Here is a 16,570-nt window from a genome sequence, read left to right on the forward strand (position 1 = left end):
CCTACATAGAGATAAATAAAAAAGAGTGGGCAAGGAACAGCTCGTGTGTGGACTGAATCACCGACTGTGAAGTTTGGATAAGAGTAAATAGAAAAGAGATGTAAATAGGCACATGATGCTTTCAGCATTTTCTTACTATTCACTGGAACTGGACTAAAGGCTGAAGTTCCACAAACATTCATGAAGCCCCTTCAAGGCCGAGCAGGGATATGGGAGAATTCAACCTTGCTGAAACTGATCCCAGAGACTAAGCACCCTATGTGGTGCTTAGTCATGTGGGCATTGACACCTAGTTGGCTCAGGTAAGGTCACTTATAGAAATATCCGGTCAGTGCCAGTCACATATACCAGGAGCTCAGGGTCAGAAAGTGTTCACAACCAAGTGGACAGGGAGCACTCTGGTGGTGATCTAGAAAGTAGGACTCTAGAGCATTGCTTCAGTCCACAGAAAAGAAGCATGTGTGACACCCTAGGTTTGATCCCCAGCACACAGAGAGACAGAGGTATTGCCCTAGTTGTACCAAGAGGGCATCTTATGTTAACAACTAACCTCATTCCCCCTACCCTAACTTTTATTTCTATAAAAAGGCTTGGGACTCCACTGGCTTTCTGGTCCATACTAAATCAGCAGGCCAAGTTCATCTTGTTTTCATTCTTCCCATTTCTTTTTTCTTCTAAACAAAAGCAAATAAGCCGGGCACAGTAGAGCATGCCTGTAATCCCAGCGGCCCCAGAGGCTGAGGCAGGAGGTCTTAAGTTCAAAGCCAGCCTCCAGTCAAATGCCCTGTGTTTAATCCTGGTACCCCCAAATAAATAAACAAATAAATAAAAGCAAATAATTTATTGAAAACCAGTTTCTAATTAGTTGCTTAGGGAATCAAAGGAAATTTGATTCGTACAAATATGAGATTCCAAAGTTAAACTAGGAGTGACCTAAAACATTCTTTGTTTTTAATTTGTTCTTTTTAGTTTTGCATGACAGTAGAGTCAATTTTAACAATTTAAAACAAATTTCCACTATTGTCATGTATGTCAAAAATAAATAAAATAAAATAAAACATATATGGAGTTTATCTTATTCTAACTAGGAACCCAGTCTTGTGGTTGTACATGATGTAGAGATTCACTCTGGTGTATTCATATATGTGCATGGGAAAGTTATGTCAGATTCATTCCACCCACTGTCTTCCCTATTCCTATCCTCCTCCCTTCCCTTCATTCCCCTTTGTCTAATCCACTGAACTTCTATTCCCCCGCCTTGTAGTGTGTTAATATCCATATATCAGAGAGACAGCCTTCCCCATTTCTTCTAAGCCTGAGATTCTGCTGCCTGACCCAGAAAGCTAAAGTAGGTGCTGTTGGCTGACAAGGCATAGGTTACCCTGTGGAGACCATAAGGTGAGTGGAAGGGGACACAGGCACAGGTTATATTTAGTTAAACCACCCTGGTTCAGCTACAATTTGAGTCTCAGAAATGGGTCTGAAACCCCAGCTGACAACCTGTTCATTTCAAACAATGTATAAAGAAACCAAATCCCTACTAGCTAAAAAGATGGATGTACACTTGGGTAGTGCAGAAGTATCTGTGTTACGTGAATCAAACGTGAGAACAGTGATCAGAAAACAAGTTTTCCTCTGTAGGTTTTGTTTTGTAGGTTGAAATAAAAGTGACATCTTCTAATTTTCCTAAGAAGCTCCCTGAAAACATCTGCTGGATTTGAGGGATAAGGGGGTGATTCCTTCATCCCTCCTAGGCGTGTATGTTTGGTTTGGGATTTGTCAGTCTGGGAAGCTGAGGGCTCTGGGAGGCTTGAGCCTGGCAGATTTCCCACACCTGCCTGAAATGTAGCTCAGGGGGAAAGAGGCCCCTCCCCAGCCCAATCAGGCACCTCCACTCTCAGCCCCTGGAGCTGTGCCCTTTATTTTCAAGTCTGGTCCCCAGAGGGCTGAGTGGAAAATGAGGACAGCTGATAAGCCTGGCAGTATTGACTTTATGGAGAATATTCAATGAATTTACTTTCTGCAAGTAGGCTGCACTCTTATCTGCTGCCCACAGAACATCTAAATCCTCATCTAGGGGACCCATTGATGAGTCATCTCCCTTATACAAAGACCAGAGAATAAAGAGGGGAAAGGGAGTCTAGCTCACACTTTTCTGTTCTCTAGTACCTGGTCCTGCCCAACCCACCTACTTCTTATTTTCCCCAATGTCCTTGGGTTTATTGCCTCAAAATAGAAGCACTCACAGCCCCAGGCCTACAAAGTCAAGGCCAAGCCAGCCTGGTCTTGAGAAGTCAGCAGCTGGGCACACCCAGTGCTATGTGTCCCTCTGGTAACTATGGGAAGAAATATCTACTTGAGGCAGTTATGTGGTGCATTTTATGTTTCAATGGTCAACATTTGCTCTGGACAGAAATACCCGGCTGGCCTCAACACCAGGTGTTGTAGAGAAGAAATATGTTTGTATGGTGTGCATGTTACTAAGGGGCCCTGGGCCCAGGGTGCTGGGAAGTGGACGTAAATTGTAAAAGAAAGGCCAGATGATCAAGAGAAGCTTTTCTTTCCCCTCTGACATCTCCCTCATCCAGTCCTGGGCTTTGTTTGCTCCAGATACTGAGAAGAAATAAATAACTGCTTCTTAGCAGCGCAGGATGAAAGTAACTCCAAGAAAATAAATGGGAGCCAGAATACTAGATTGAGCAGATGAAAAAGCAATTGAAAGTGCCCTTTGGAGAAAATTAGAGGCATATATTTTTATTTCCCCATGTAGTTTTTGGATAAAATTTTTCTGATATTAAAGATAGTTTAATTAGAAGCCTATTCCTATCGTAGTATTTACTCCAAATTACTAAGTTTACGTACATTAGCTCACTGAGTCTTCACAATAACAAATTGTTCTTGTTTACAATTTATTACTGAGAAAATTGAGACTGGGAAAAGTTAAGTAATTTGACCAAGAAGACAACTGGTATCAGAGTAGGGGGAATACCAGTCAGTCTGCTTCCAAAACCTAGTCAAAGTTCTTAAGTACCATTGGCATTTCTTTTTTTCTTTTTGGCACTGGGGATTGAACCCAGGGGCACTTAACTACTGAGCCACATCCCCACCCCTTTTTAAATTTTTATGTAGAGTCAGGGTCTCACTGATTTGCTTAGGGCCTCACTAAGTTGCTGAGGCTGGCTTTGAACTCATGATCCTCCTGCCTCAGCTCCCGAGCCACTGGGATTGTAGGCATGCACCACCACACCCAGCTTGGTTCTTCTTAATATCTTACTCAATCCATGGAAAATTAGTGAATATTTATTATTCCTATTTTATAGTAAGCAGGCTCAGAAGGATATATTAGAGACTCTGGCCTGCTGGTTCTAGACTCTCTACTTCGGTGTGATGACTAAGGAATAACCTCAGGGACTTCTGAAAATGATAAAACAAGCAAATCTCTTTTTCCTTATGAGAGAAGGCAATAGATCTCACCCTCCAACTCCCCTCCCACATCCCAGAGATGTGGACAATGTCAGTGTTCTTCTCACTTCCAAATGTCCTGGTCTTCAGTGTCACCTGCTTTCACCTGCAGCTACTTGCTTGGCAATTGTATTATTTGAGGGATGTTGGAATGGGAAGAGGCAGGAAGAGCCCAAGGTTGTGAACTAATCACTAAGTTGCCCTGTGGACTCGGAATGGAGTAGCAGTAACATTTGTAAGACTTTGCAGTCTCTGCTGCTATAGAAAGATGTCTAAGAACCACTAGTGAAACTGAGTCAGCTGTAAGCCCAAGCTTTGTTTCTTTGAGTATATGCTTTAGTACCTAACTTGTTTGGGAGCAATATTTTGTTCTAACTACAGTGATAACTCATTATGTAAATCATATATATAATTTCTTATATTAAATGAGAAAACTTGGGTGAAATGTCTAGCAAAACATTTAATACTTAGGGTTAAATAATGGAAGGTAGAGAATGAGGCTTCTGGCCCAAAGCTGGTGCTCAGTGCCACCTGCCTAAGTCAAGCCATCATTCCTGTCAGGCCTCCAAATTAGTCCCCCTGGTGCCCTTTTTTGCCCCCTCCATTTAGCAGCCAAAATGTTCTTCTCTTCTTAAAAAACAAGCAATCACCAAAAAACCTCTTTAGTGGCCTTGAAAACAGTCATCTCACAGAAACAAGTTATGTATCTGCTGACAGAAAGTAGGACAGGCTGGAAGCAGCTCTTTGCAGAAAAAAAGCCAAAGCTTCCTTGAATTATTGAACAGTTGTCTTCTGAAGCAGTTTACATGTAAGACAGCATAGGGTCCTGGAATCTAGTGATTACCGAAACTAAAATCCTTGCTCTCCTGAAGTTTGCAATGTAGCAAGTAAAGTAAAATGAAGTTTTGAAAAATTGATCTTGGAGATGGAGGCTTGTTGGGGAGGGAAAAAAAGTAAAAGGAGCCAGCCGGGCACAGTGACATACACCTGTAATCCCAGCAGATTGGAGGCTGAGGCAGGAAGATCTAAAGTTCAAAGCCAGCCTCAGTAGCAATGGCGAGGCGTTAAGCAACTCAATGAGACCCTGTCTATAAATGAAATACAAAATAGCTCTGGGGATGTGACCCTGAGTTCAATGCCCAGTACCAAAAAAAAGTAAAAGGAATTTAAATTTACCAAAATAATTTCATACCAAGAGCCACCCCTCTCTGGACTAATAAACTGTAAAAGAATGGGCATAGTTTAATTTTAAAAATGCAAACTTAAAAACTGAGGTGTAATATTAGTATAATGAAATTCATAACAAAGAGCAAGACAAAGAGGGTGATTATATACTGACATAGGTATATTTTTCTAACTCAACTTCTGTGAGTCTTTATGCCTCAAAAGCAGTACATCAAAAGATAAAAAGATCTAAAGCAAACACTTCTGCAAAAACAAAAAGGAACAGACACAAAATGGTAGAGGGGGATTTTCACATACTCTCTTTTAATAGATCAAATAGACCCAAACTTCCAAGAATATAGAAGACTGACTTAATGGATATGTACAAAACATTTTACCTTTTAAATAGGGAATATAACCTCCTTTTCTAGTACCTCTGAAGTATTTATATAAGCAGGTCATAGTTCTACAAGAGGGAAAAATTTCAATAAATATTTCAAAGCAAAAAATCATACTACATCATCTTTGACAACACCCCAGTAAGATTAGAAATTAATAGCAAGTAGCTGCCAAAAATACAACAATAAGAAAATTTTAAAACACTTTCTAAAACAAAAAAATAGACATCAGACTTTAGGAATTAATGGCAATGATAATGCAAACCAAAACACTAATACCACCCAAAGTCTATCAGGAGAAAGTTCATACCTGGAATGCTTTTATTAATAAAGAAGAAATAGTAAAAACAAGATTTAACCCAAGAATGGAAGGTAGAGAGCAGTAAAATAAACATAAGCAAATAAGGACAGATTTAATGAAGATTAGTAGAAATTAATGCATTAGAAAATCTTAAAAATGATAAATAAATCCTACAATCAGGATTTTTAAAAATACTTTTATTAGTTGTTGATGGACCTTTATTTTACTTACTTATTTATATGTGGTGCTGAGAGTCAAACCCAGTGTCTTGCATGCTAGGCAAGTGCTCTACCAAAGAGCCACAAACACCAGCCCTAGAACCAGGATTTTTAAAAAGCCATAAAACGGACAAACATCTACAAAACTAAGCAGAGAGAGAAATTATAAACACATAATGAGAAAAAGTTAATAAAATTCAGATTTTTAAAAATTGAATAACTATATAACACTCAATTAATGTATCTAAAAATGTCAAAATTTATATATCAAAGTACCAAACTGATTTAAGAGATAGAATACATCAAGTAAAATTATTTCACTAGTATTAGTAAAATAAAATATCAATTAAATAAATTAAATATCAAGAACCAGTTAATTTATATTGTTGGATTCACGTAAATGGATGAAAGACAGGATGGATACAAAACTGTATAAATGCAGATATGTATGAATGCATTGAGGTTGATACACAGAATTGTGGATTGAGAAATGGGGGAAACTTTAGAAGGGGCAGGGGACAAGAAGGGAGTTTTAAGATTGGATAAGGCTTATTCTTGACTACTAGCCAAAATGACCACACCCACCTGGGCTGGCAGATATCCCTTCTGAAATTTCCAGGTTTGGTCTTCCCTGAAGCTGACAACCCTGCATAAAGGACTAGAGAGCCAGTGTTCACAGGCTAATCCAGACAGATCAATTAAAGCAGCAGAACCAGAGAGCCTGACAGCACCCAAGTTCTTGGAGGGACCTGCCCTTCCCTCCCCAGTTCCCTGTTCCCTCCCCAGGAGCTCGCAGGTGCAGTCTCTCCAGGGGGCAGAGAGAGCCATGAATAGTAAGGGTTTTAGCTCAAGCACATAGAGGCGTTTAGCTGCCCAAACCTAATCCCTCAATAATCGGATTATGTAAATTCCTACTTCAACCTCTTCCCCTGCAGGACCTAGCCCCTAATTTCTCCCCACACTGGGAGATGGGGCTGGGAATGGCCCATCACTCTGAAGGGTCACTGCTAGTGGAATTATGCACCAAAACTGTTTCTAAAAGTATAAAGCCAACAATAACATTTAAGAAGCTTTCACTAAAAAAGTCAACCCTGGTTCCAGTGTGCCGATGCAATAGTGCTCCTTTTTCAGTAGCACTGTCCTTTCTCTCAGTCCTTGTCCACTAGCCCAGATTTTATTTTACAGCTCATTGTTTCATTTAGCATCATACATCATTTCCAATCTTTCTACCCACTTGCCACAATTCTAGTTCATAACGGTAAAATATGCCATTGAGAAAATATATCACCTCATAGTTTTTGCCTAAAATGAGTGTAGGGCTGGGGTTTTGGCTCAATGGCAGAGTGCTTGCCTAGCATGTGTGGGGCACTAGGTTTGATTCTCAGCATTGCATATAAATAAATAAATAATATAAAGGTCCATCAACATCTAAAAAAAAATGAAATAAAACAAAGTGTAATATTGGTTCTTGGTTTAAAATCTAACATGTACTCCAGCAGAATTGTGATTGAATAGGCTAGGATAGAAAAAGCATAGGCACTGTGACACTGTGATCCCCCTTCCACCATACACAAAGAAAACAGAAGGGCAGAAAAAAAGAGCAAGTCAGGGATGTTTACTGCAAATATTAGATTATGTTTCTACACACAAATTGACCAGTTTATTCTCTTCAGTCTACTCTAATCCATTCTCTATTCTGCCACCAGATAATCTGTAGCTATATGTATTATTCCCATGTTCACAGCACACAGTTGTGTTCCTGTCCTCCACTCCTACATTTGTAATTTCCCAACCAGCATTGACCAACCTTCACTGAGGAACCCAAGCACCTAGGCCTTGCCTTGGGTGTGCTTTAGATGGCCCTGCTCTGGACTCTTCAAGTGGCCATGCCCCACCTTCTAGACCACACTCTGGATATCTGGGACCCATGAATTTCTGTTCAAGTGGCCCTGAGCCCAATTTCAGGACCTGCATAAGGTCCATGGTGGGTGGAAGTCTACCTTTTATGCACAATGCCCTTCACAGAACAGAACTCAGCTTGGGGTAGAGGAGAAAAAATGGATAGGAATGGGCCTGTAGTCTGCATTTGTAACTTTGTCCTGAATCTCAACAAATGTCAGATTCAGCCTTGCTTCAGGCCTAGTTTAAATGCCATTCCTCTCACAAGTACCTCTGATCCTCCCTCCAATCAGAATCCTTTGCCTCTCTCTTTCTAACTCTAATTCCACATTCTCTGGAACCCATAACTGTCTGTCTTGTATTTGGTTTATTTGTCATGCCCTCTTTCTCCCCAAGATCATGAACTTTTTGAAGGCAGATATACAGCTTTCTTCTCCTTCCTGTCCCAACCCAGAACTTAGCAATTCAAACAACAGCTTTTTGACCTATAATAAAACCATACTGTTTTGTTTGGGTAGGGTGGGGTGTCACAAACATTCCCAAAGTCTCAGTGGCTTACAACAACATTTATTTCACACTCATATTATATAAAGGCTATGATTGGCTTTGAGTATGTTCATGGCACCTGGGTTGGCTGGACCCAATCACTCCTGCTAAAGCTTCTGCTCCAACATGGCATATATCAAATCTGCTCTATTCCATTGGCTGATGAAAGTCACTTGGCCAAGCCTGGCAATGGGGCAGGGAAGTATATACCTTCCACCTACAGGGAGCCACTGTTAGTCACATGGCAGTGGATGGAACTGTATAATCTTGTAGGGAGCCAATGTATAGTTATAACAATAATACAATCAACTACAATTTTAAAAATTGTGCTATGTGATAGACCTTGTGCTTAACATCTTACCTGGTTGTTGTTTTTCATTTGATCTCCATAGTTCTATCATTGTACACATCTTACAGATGAGCAAACTGAGGCAGGGAGAGGTTATAAATTTGCCTAGGATCACACATATGAATAGACAAGGCATTTTAACCCAGGTAATGCAATTCCAGAGCACTTTGCTCTTACACACCAAGCTGTATTGCATTTCTGCATTTATTGTACCAAATCCCATACTGGGTCCTTCAGAGAAAGTAATGCCTAGAAATTTTTTACTTGTTGATTTAGCAAGCAACTAATACTTGATGTTCATCAGTGGGGTAGACAGGGGTGCAGAAAAGACAGAGAGAAGACAAATAAGTAAATATTACTGAGTGAGGTTGAGCAAGAAGAAGAATAATACAGCAGGCAGAATGATACAGTCTGTGTGTGGGTACTATTTTAGATACTGTGGCTAGAAACTCCTCACTGAGAAGGTAAGATCTGAGTGAAGACCTAAAGAATGTCTCCGTGAGGGCAGGGATTTATCTGATTTTGTTTGGAGTTTTGTCCCCAGCATCTAGACTGGGACCTGACTCATTGTAGGCTCTGAAGAATAACTTTTTGGATAAATAAGAGGAGGTCAAGGAATCATGTGGATAACTTCCAGAAAGAGTGTTTCAGGCAGGGGAAACAGCATGAAGGCCCCAGGACAAGAGGGTGTCTGGTGTGTTCTTGACACAAGGAAGAAGCCAGAATGCTGGAACTGAATGAACCCCAGGGAGAGAAGACAGCTCAGAAGAGGATAAAGGGCATCTTGGGGGCCACTTAAAGGTTTTGTCTAACTGGGAATGAAATGGAAAGCCATCCAAGTGTTTTGAGCAAACAAGTTACTGGTACCTGAGGGGATTTCATAGGTGATGCAGGAGAGCCTATGAAGGAGGCAAGTGCAGAATCCAGATGACCAGCTAGGAGACCCTTCCATCCCTGAAATAACCAAATCCTGTGTTCTGCAAGGTGGAAACTGGGACAAATTATTCCAGGAATCTGTCCAGTGCAATGATTGTTTGGGGTACTTAGTAAAATGCAAGTTGCAGACTCCACCTACCCAAATCCTGATTTAGAGGGCCTGGGTTATGGGCTAAAATCTGTTTTTCCCACACGTAACCCTAAAACAGGTGGTTCTTGGGAGTCCACCCTCCCTGGATCTTGAAGTAACAACGGATAAGAACTTTACCAGAATGTTTGTCTTTGTTTGGAAAGGAGCTTAGTAAGCAGCACCCCCTTACCGCTCCCTAACACAGAGAGAACTGGTCGGGAGAACTGGTCCCAGGAATCCAGGGCGCGGGAAGTGGGGAGGAACCGGCGGGAGTTCCTAGCGGGAAGGGGCCAGGGCGCCCAGCGAGACAAAGGCGGTGTCCTATAAAGGCGGCAGCAGAGGCCGGCGACCAGGCGAGGGCGCACACGACTGGCCACAGCAACAGCGAAGGCGAAGGTGCCGGCTCCCGATTCTTGCCAAGAAGGTGCGTCGACTCCTGGGGGACGTGGGCGCCACCCGGCTCAGGTTTGTGGACCCGCAGGTCCCTCGCTTGGTCATCGGAGCCCCATTTGCCCGGGAGGGCAGGGACGTGGGGGCGACTTGGTAACCGACACCAAGGTGACTGCTGGGAAGACCTGCGGACTTTTCGGGGGGATAGGGACTGGCACGGCATCCGGAGAATCAGTTTGGTCCCCCAACGGGTGTTGGTATAGCTTCTTCGGCTTCCTACGAGGTGTGGGGGACATGCCCCCAGTCCCCAGGTGCGTCTCTCAAGATATTTAGATAGCTCATGAGGCTCGGTGGTCGACCCTGGATGTGAAACTTCAACCACGAGATGCTTTCCTGAACTCCTGAAATACTCATTAGGAAGGGCAGTGATTTGCGGAGAAACAAAAAGTAATTAAAAAAGAAAAGAAAAGCCAGGAAATGAAGTGTCCAAGGGCAGCAGGCTGGGCGGGAAGAGCAGGGTAGGCTACTTTAGGTCTATCAGAGCTGCAAGGCACAGGTGTAGAGTGCACCTTTGAACTGGCGGCTCCCCCAGTGCATAGCCTTGGCTAAGCGTGTTTGCTTTAGGGCTCTTCCCAATGAGCAATGTTCATGATATGTGTACTGATTCAGTATTTCATGTGAAGTTTCTTATTAAGTAAGGTATGAATTAAATATGGTATGAATAGTGATTTTTAAAAATGTGTGTGTATGTGTAGTGTGCATGAAATATGTACATTAAACTGGCTGTGGCTAGGGAGTGAGACGTATTATCTAGGTAAGCAGGTAGGGAGCCTTTTATGTTTTACTTCATGCACTTGTGTACTTAGACTGTTTGCTTAAATATGCATGCATTACTTCTACAAAAGGCAGAACTGTGCCTAGCGTTGGAGTTGAGGCACCTCTCTTTCACCTAACAAACCACCCTTCATCTCTTTCTTCCTGGCCAGTGTTTTCACTTACTTTCAAGAGAAAGAGAAAGATGAAAGAAGAGACAAATACACCCAACAAATGTAGTAAAAGAAATCGAAAGTCATATGAAAAGCTTGGAACAGGACCTCATACAAATGTGAGCTGCTGACTCTTCCTGCATCCTTTCTAGTTGACCTGGGCTTTTTGTCCAGAAACCTGGCACCAAGGAGCAGCAGCTCCTGTTGATGGCATTTGTCTCTGGAGGTGTAATTGTCACTCTTTTCTCCAGTAATGTGTTCCCTTGAGTGGTGATGGTATAGTTTGTACACATCTATTTTCATAGTGTTTGTCATAACATTCCTCCAGTCCACGCATTCTTAACTGGGGTCCACAACCCCTACCCACCCAGAGAGATATAGATAGAAGAATTCAGGGGTTCTGTGAATTTGGATGGGAAAAATTATATCTTTATTTCCATTAACCTTTATATATAGCATTTCCTTTATTTATGGATATGGGTAATAGAGTACAATAGTATTAGCATGGTTTTACTTTTATTTATTTGTTAATTTATTTATTGGGATACCGGGGATTGAACTCAGGGACACTTGGCCACTGAGCCACATCCCTAGTCCTATTTTGTATTTTATTTAGGGACAAGTTCTCACTGATTTGCTTAGTAAGCCTTGCTTTTGCTGAGGCTGGCTTTGAACCCGTGATCCTCTTGCCTCAGCCTCCTGAGCCGCTGGGATTATAGGCATGTCCCACCGTGCCCAGCTATTAACATGGTTTTATTTTTTTTGCTGTGTGGGGGATTGAACCTAGGGCCTTGTGCATGCAAGGCAAGCACTCACCACCTGAACTATATCCCCAGCTCCCCGGCATGGTTTTATTTTATTTTATTTTATTTTTAAGAAAGAGTGAGAGAGAGAGTGAGAGAGAGAGAGAGAGAATTCTTCAATATTTATTTTTCAGTTTTCGGCGAGACACAACATCTTTGTTTGTATGTGGTGCTGAGGATCGAACCCCGGCCGTACGCATGCCAGGGGAGCACGCTACTGCTTGAGCCACATCCCCAGCCCCCCCAGCATGGTTTTAAATAAAGAAAGTAAAAAACTTTTGGTTCCCTTCTCAAAAATAACAATTTTAAATTCATAAGTTAAAAATACATAGACAAAAATAACCAATTATACTTAGAAGTTATTAAAATATTATAATTTAAAATGCAATAGAGTAATACAGTATTATATTGAGACAATGTAGTACAAAGAATTTGTCACCAATAGAATCATAGATAGTTGCATCTCACATCACAAATGTTGCAGATCTTTAGACAAATATTTATAAACATATTTCTTAGAAATTATGGTAGTAAGTCTAGTTATTTAAGTGTTAAAATGAAGCACATATATTATCATATTCATTTTAATTGTATTTTCATAACTACTAAGCATAACTATTTTCTATGTACATTTAAAATCACTATTCTGAGAAGGGAGCTGAAGACTTTATATTTTATATGTTTAAAATAATTGTTCTGAGAGAATTGTGTCCTTAAGCTTCCCCAGACTGCCAGAAAGGTCCATGGAACAAAACAAGGTTGTGAACCTTAGTGGGAGTCCTCAGTGGTGACACAATGTATGAATACCCAGGCTTGGACTTCGGGGCCCTGCCATTGATTCCCTGTGTGACCTAAATACTCAACCTTGTTTCAGCATCTGTGAAATGTTCTCTGATTCTGTGGCATCTGGGCTGTGTGTGTGTGTGTGTGTGTATTTTAGCTCTTACATTACTCTGAAATCAAGATTAGCAGCAATCAGTCCTTGCAACTGGAAAAACATTAAATGCAATTTTCCTTTGATTTAAAAAGTACTTCAGTAATTTTCCAGTGACCTCTACTTTGAGATTTTCGAGCTTGTTAAATCACTGATTTCTATTTCCCCTGTGGAGAAGGAGAGTAATACACTTGAGGATAAATCAACAAGTAATTATCAAGCACCCCTAGGATGGCAGGCTGCATTTTAGAAGCCTGTCTTCTCTTCTTTCTATTTCTTCTGTCTGCTTCTAGTACAATAGGATCTCACACACTTAGAAGAGAACACCGCAGTCAGTTTATCCTGGCTAATCTTTTTTCCTCCCAGCTTGAAAGAAGACCCCCCATGGAATTAGAGTTGACTCCGTGAATGAGCTAAACTCTTTGCACAAGAGAAGCTAGAAAGTAACTTTGCTCCACAGTCCTGGTCAGTTTCAGTATGAACAAAACTTGATAGTTTTCTTTCTATCTTAAAATTCCCTTGATTTGGGTTCAAACTTTCCTGTTTTAAGTATAGTCATCGTATAGTTCTGACAACACTCATATTTTTATTGTAAAACCAAAGACTGGAATGTTCAGAACTACTTAGGTTAGACAAAAGGTAATGGGCATTATACATTGTGGTATTTCAGAACAGAAAGAGACCTTGGGGATCACCAGGTTCCCCCCGCACCCCGGCCCATCAGTTTTAGAAGACACGGGCTGCCTGAAAGCCCACTAGAGTGCCTAGTTAGGTGTTGTTTCTGTCCTACAGAGCCTGTGTTTCCTTCTCTCATCTCAACACAGGCAGCCAGCTGCTAAGGTACCATACAGCTGTTTCTCAACTTACAATGGGATTACATCTTGATAAACCTTATTGTAAATTGTAAATTGAAAACGCATTTAATATACCTATCTTAGCAAACATAACTTAGCCACTTAGCCTGTACGTTAAACATGCTCAGAATAATTACATTAGCCTACAGTTGGCAAAATCATCTAATGCAAAGCATTTTTTTTTTTTTCAGTGCTAGGGATCAAACATAGGGCTTCATTAATGCTTGGCAAGCACTCTACCACTGAGCCACATCCATGAAAAGCCTGTTTTATAATAAAGTGTCAAATATCTCATGCCATTTATTAAACACTTAATATCTAAAAAAATTCTGCCAACACAGTACTTTACACTGTAGAGCATGGGTTGTTTGTCCTAGTGATAGTGAGGCTACAGGTAGCTACAGTCCAGTGTCACTGCCCAGCATCTGGAGAGAGTATTGTACTCTGCCTGAAGACTCCTATATAGTCAGGCCTTGGTAGAAAGGGAAGAACAGAGCATCTATTTAAAGAATGTGTAGAAATAGCTAAGGAGAGTATGGGGAGAGAATTCATGGAAGAGAAAATGACATGTGTAAAAGGATAGAGTTAGCAATATATATTTTCCTTTGGAAGAATAAGAGGAGGCCCAATGCTCAGGGGAGCTGAGGCTGAAGGCTGATAGCAGTGAGCCAGGAGCACTCAACTGCTTGAGGCTGGACTTTGGCTTGTTTGCCAATGTATGCTGAAAGTTCCCATTAATACATGTTAATCCAAGCCACCTGGAAAAAGGGGGCCCACACTGCTAAGGGTTAATGGTGACAAAATAAGATTTGGCAGCATATGATGATAAACAACTCTCCTACTGTTGGAAAGGTCATCCAAGAAGCCCAGGTGTCTTCTATAGCACGTGTGCCAAAAGGTCATCCTTACCTGCCTCTTGTCGTTTCATTGTTGACATGCTAAACATCCTCACTTCTGTTCTTCATACAACAGGGTGTCGAGGCCCTTCCTCACTCTGCTCTTCTCCAAATGTAATGCAGTTTCAACATTTTAGCTCTTGCAGAGTGAAGCCAAATTCTCTCTGTGAGGTCTGCTACTAGCAGGAGAGCTATCCTATCTTCTCCAGTCCATATTTCAATATATTTACAAAATCAGAGATCATAACTCTTTCTTTCTTGCAAAAAATTCATAATACACAGTTGATTCATACCCAACTCTCTAGGATTTATATATGTATATACATTATGCTATATAATATAAATATGTAATATAGTATATTATACAGTAACTATACTATATAGAGAGAGTGTTGGGCATAAATCAACTGTGTATTATGAATATACAGATACAGATATACATATATGTATATACACACATATATTATATTCACATGTGTACTCAATCCTATACTATGCCTGACTGATAATTAAGAAGAGTTTGTTATAAAGGAAGCAAAGGGACTAAGGGAGTACTGGAATAAAGCAATCTTTTAATTGGGGGCTTCAAATCAGACAGACAGAAAAAGTATGAAGGACATTGTTCTTTCCCTGCCCTTTCTTCTCATATTAAAAGGAAGATTCTAGCCGGGTATAGTGGTGCATGCCTATAATCCTAGTGACTCAGAAAGCTGAGGCAGGAGGATTACAAGTTCTAGGCCAGCCTCAGCAACTTTGCAAGTCCCTAAGCAACTTGGTGTGAGACATCACTAGAGATGTAGCTTAGTGTTAAAGTGCCTCTGGGTTCAATTTCCAGTACAAAAAAAAAGGACATTCTAAAAACCTAAAAATAAGAAAATGAACTTCCCGATATCTAAGTGGAGAAGATCTAACATGGTAGGTTTTTGGCAGGACATGTGATACCCACCAGTCCTCTTACAAGGTATCTGCTCACAGCACCTTTTCTCTTTCCCATCTCAGGAACTCAGCCATGACCAGGAAGATCTTCACAAATACCAGGGAGCGGTGGAGGCAGCAAAATGTCAACAGTGCCTTTGCTAGGCTGAGGAAGCTCATTCCCACTCACCCTCCAGACAAAAAGCTGAGCAAAAATGAAACACTTCGCCTGGCAATGAGGTATATCAACTTCTTGGTCAAGGTCTTGGGGGAGCAAAGCCTACAGCAAGCAGGAGTGGCTGCTCAGGGAAACATTCTGGGGCTCTTCCCCCAAGGACCCCACCTGCCCGGCCTGGAGAACAGGAGTCTCCTTGATGATTACTGTGTTTCTTCACCTAACCCAGACCACCACCTTCCATAGTATGGCTTCAGCTGTCATCACCCAGGCAGCACTTGTCAGAAGTCACCACTGTGAACAGCCTTATGCATGTTCCAGAGTGGACTGGATGAATGACTTGTGAGGCATGTATTGAGCCTCATGGGAGGTGGCTGACAGAGCTGCAGGGAGCTGAAAGGAGGCCACAGGAATGTTTCCCTGGAGTCCATCGCCTCCAGGACTTCAGGCCAAACCCTGACTTCTGTCTGTTTTACAAATTCAGGTTCTGTATAAGATGTTTGCAAAAAAAAAAAAAATCATGGATTTAAAAATCCCTGTTTTACTCAATGTATTCAGTAATAAGAAAGAAGTTTTCTCATCATGGATCTCAGATGAATGAGCAGAATATGTTTCCCTCACAACATATTTAAAAACTTGTTTTTGAAGAATGAGACGTATTTGGTCAAGGACAAACAAAATAAATTTTAAGATTGGTGTATGAAAAGAAAGCCCCTGAAGAATCAACTTGGGAGACATGGAAAAAAACTCCCTGAGGAGTGAAGATTGCATAGATGTGGAAGAGTGTATCCTTTAAATACTATAGAAATGTGAGTTTTACTTATATTGAGCCATTTATACATATGATATCTCTAAAGTTAAACAGTGGGTTTATCTATGAAAGCAGGAGGACCTGATAATTTATGAGTTGAGTTCATAGTTTTCTTATTTATTTATTTATTTTTTAATATTTATTTTTTAGTATTTGGCGGACACAACATCTTTGTTTGTATGTGGTGCTGAGGATCGAACCTGGGCCGCACGCATGCCAGGCGAGCGCGCTACCGCTTGAGCCACATCCCAGCCCCTAGTTTTCTTATTTAAAAAAAAAAAAAAAAGTTGGCTAAAATAAATTAGTAAACCCTTTATTTCACAAGTCAGGTATTAAAACTTTTAATTCAGCCCGAGTTCCTGCTGACTTAAGAACCATGAAATTCTATTGTAATTATGAAAAT

General features: G+C 41.0%; 1 protein-coding gene across 15 annotated transcripts in view; it reads left to right on the forward strand.

Moving 5' to 3' along the window:
- The window catches only part of Fktn (fukutin), a 95,478-nt gene extending 79,308 nt beyond the window's left edge, over positions 1–16,170 (forward strand). For 13 of the 15 annotated variants that reach the window (XM_058581608.1, XM_058581603.1, XM_058581604.1 and 10 more), the window contains one exon: positions 15,266–16,170. In XM_058581608.1, coding sequence (XP_058437591.1) covers positions 15,266–15,602 — 337 coding nt within the window. In that variant the 3' untranslated portion in view covers positions 15,603–16,170. Of the gene's footprint in view, positions 1–9,773; positions 9,869–15,265 lie in introns of those variants that run through there. The other 2 variants (XM_046451386.2, XM_046451385.2) reach the window with 2 other exon arrangements.
- The last annotated feature ends 400 nt before the right edge of the window (positions 16,171–16,570 follow it).

This window comes from Marmota monax, unplaced genomic scaffold, assembly GCF_021218885.2.
Source record: "Marmota monax isolate L192 unplaced genomic scaffold, Marmota_monax_Labrador192_F-V1.1 WCK01_AAM20220418_F8-fsc00020, whole genome shotgun sequence".
Lineage (NCBI taxonomy): Eukaryota > Metazoa > Chordata > Mammalia > Rodentia > Sciuridae > Marmota > Marmota monax.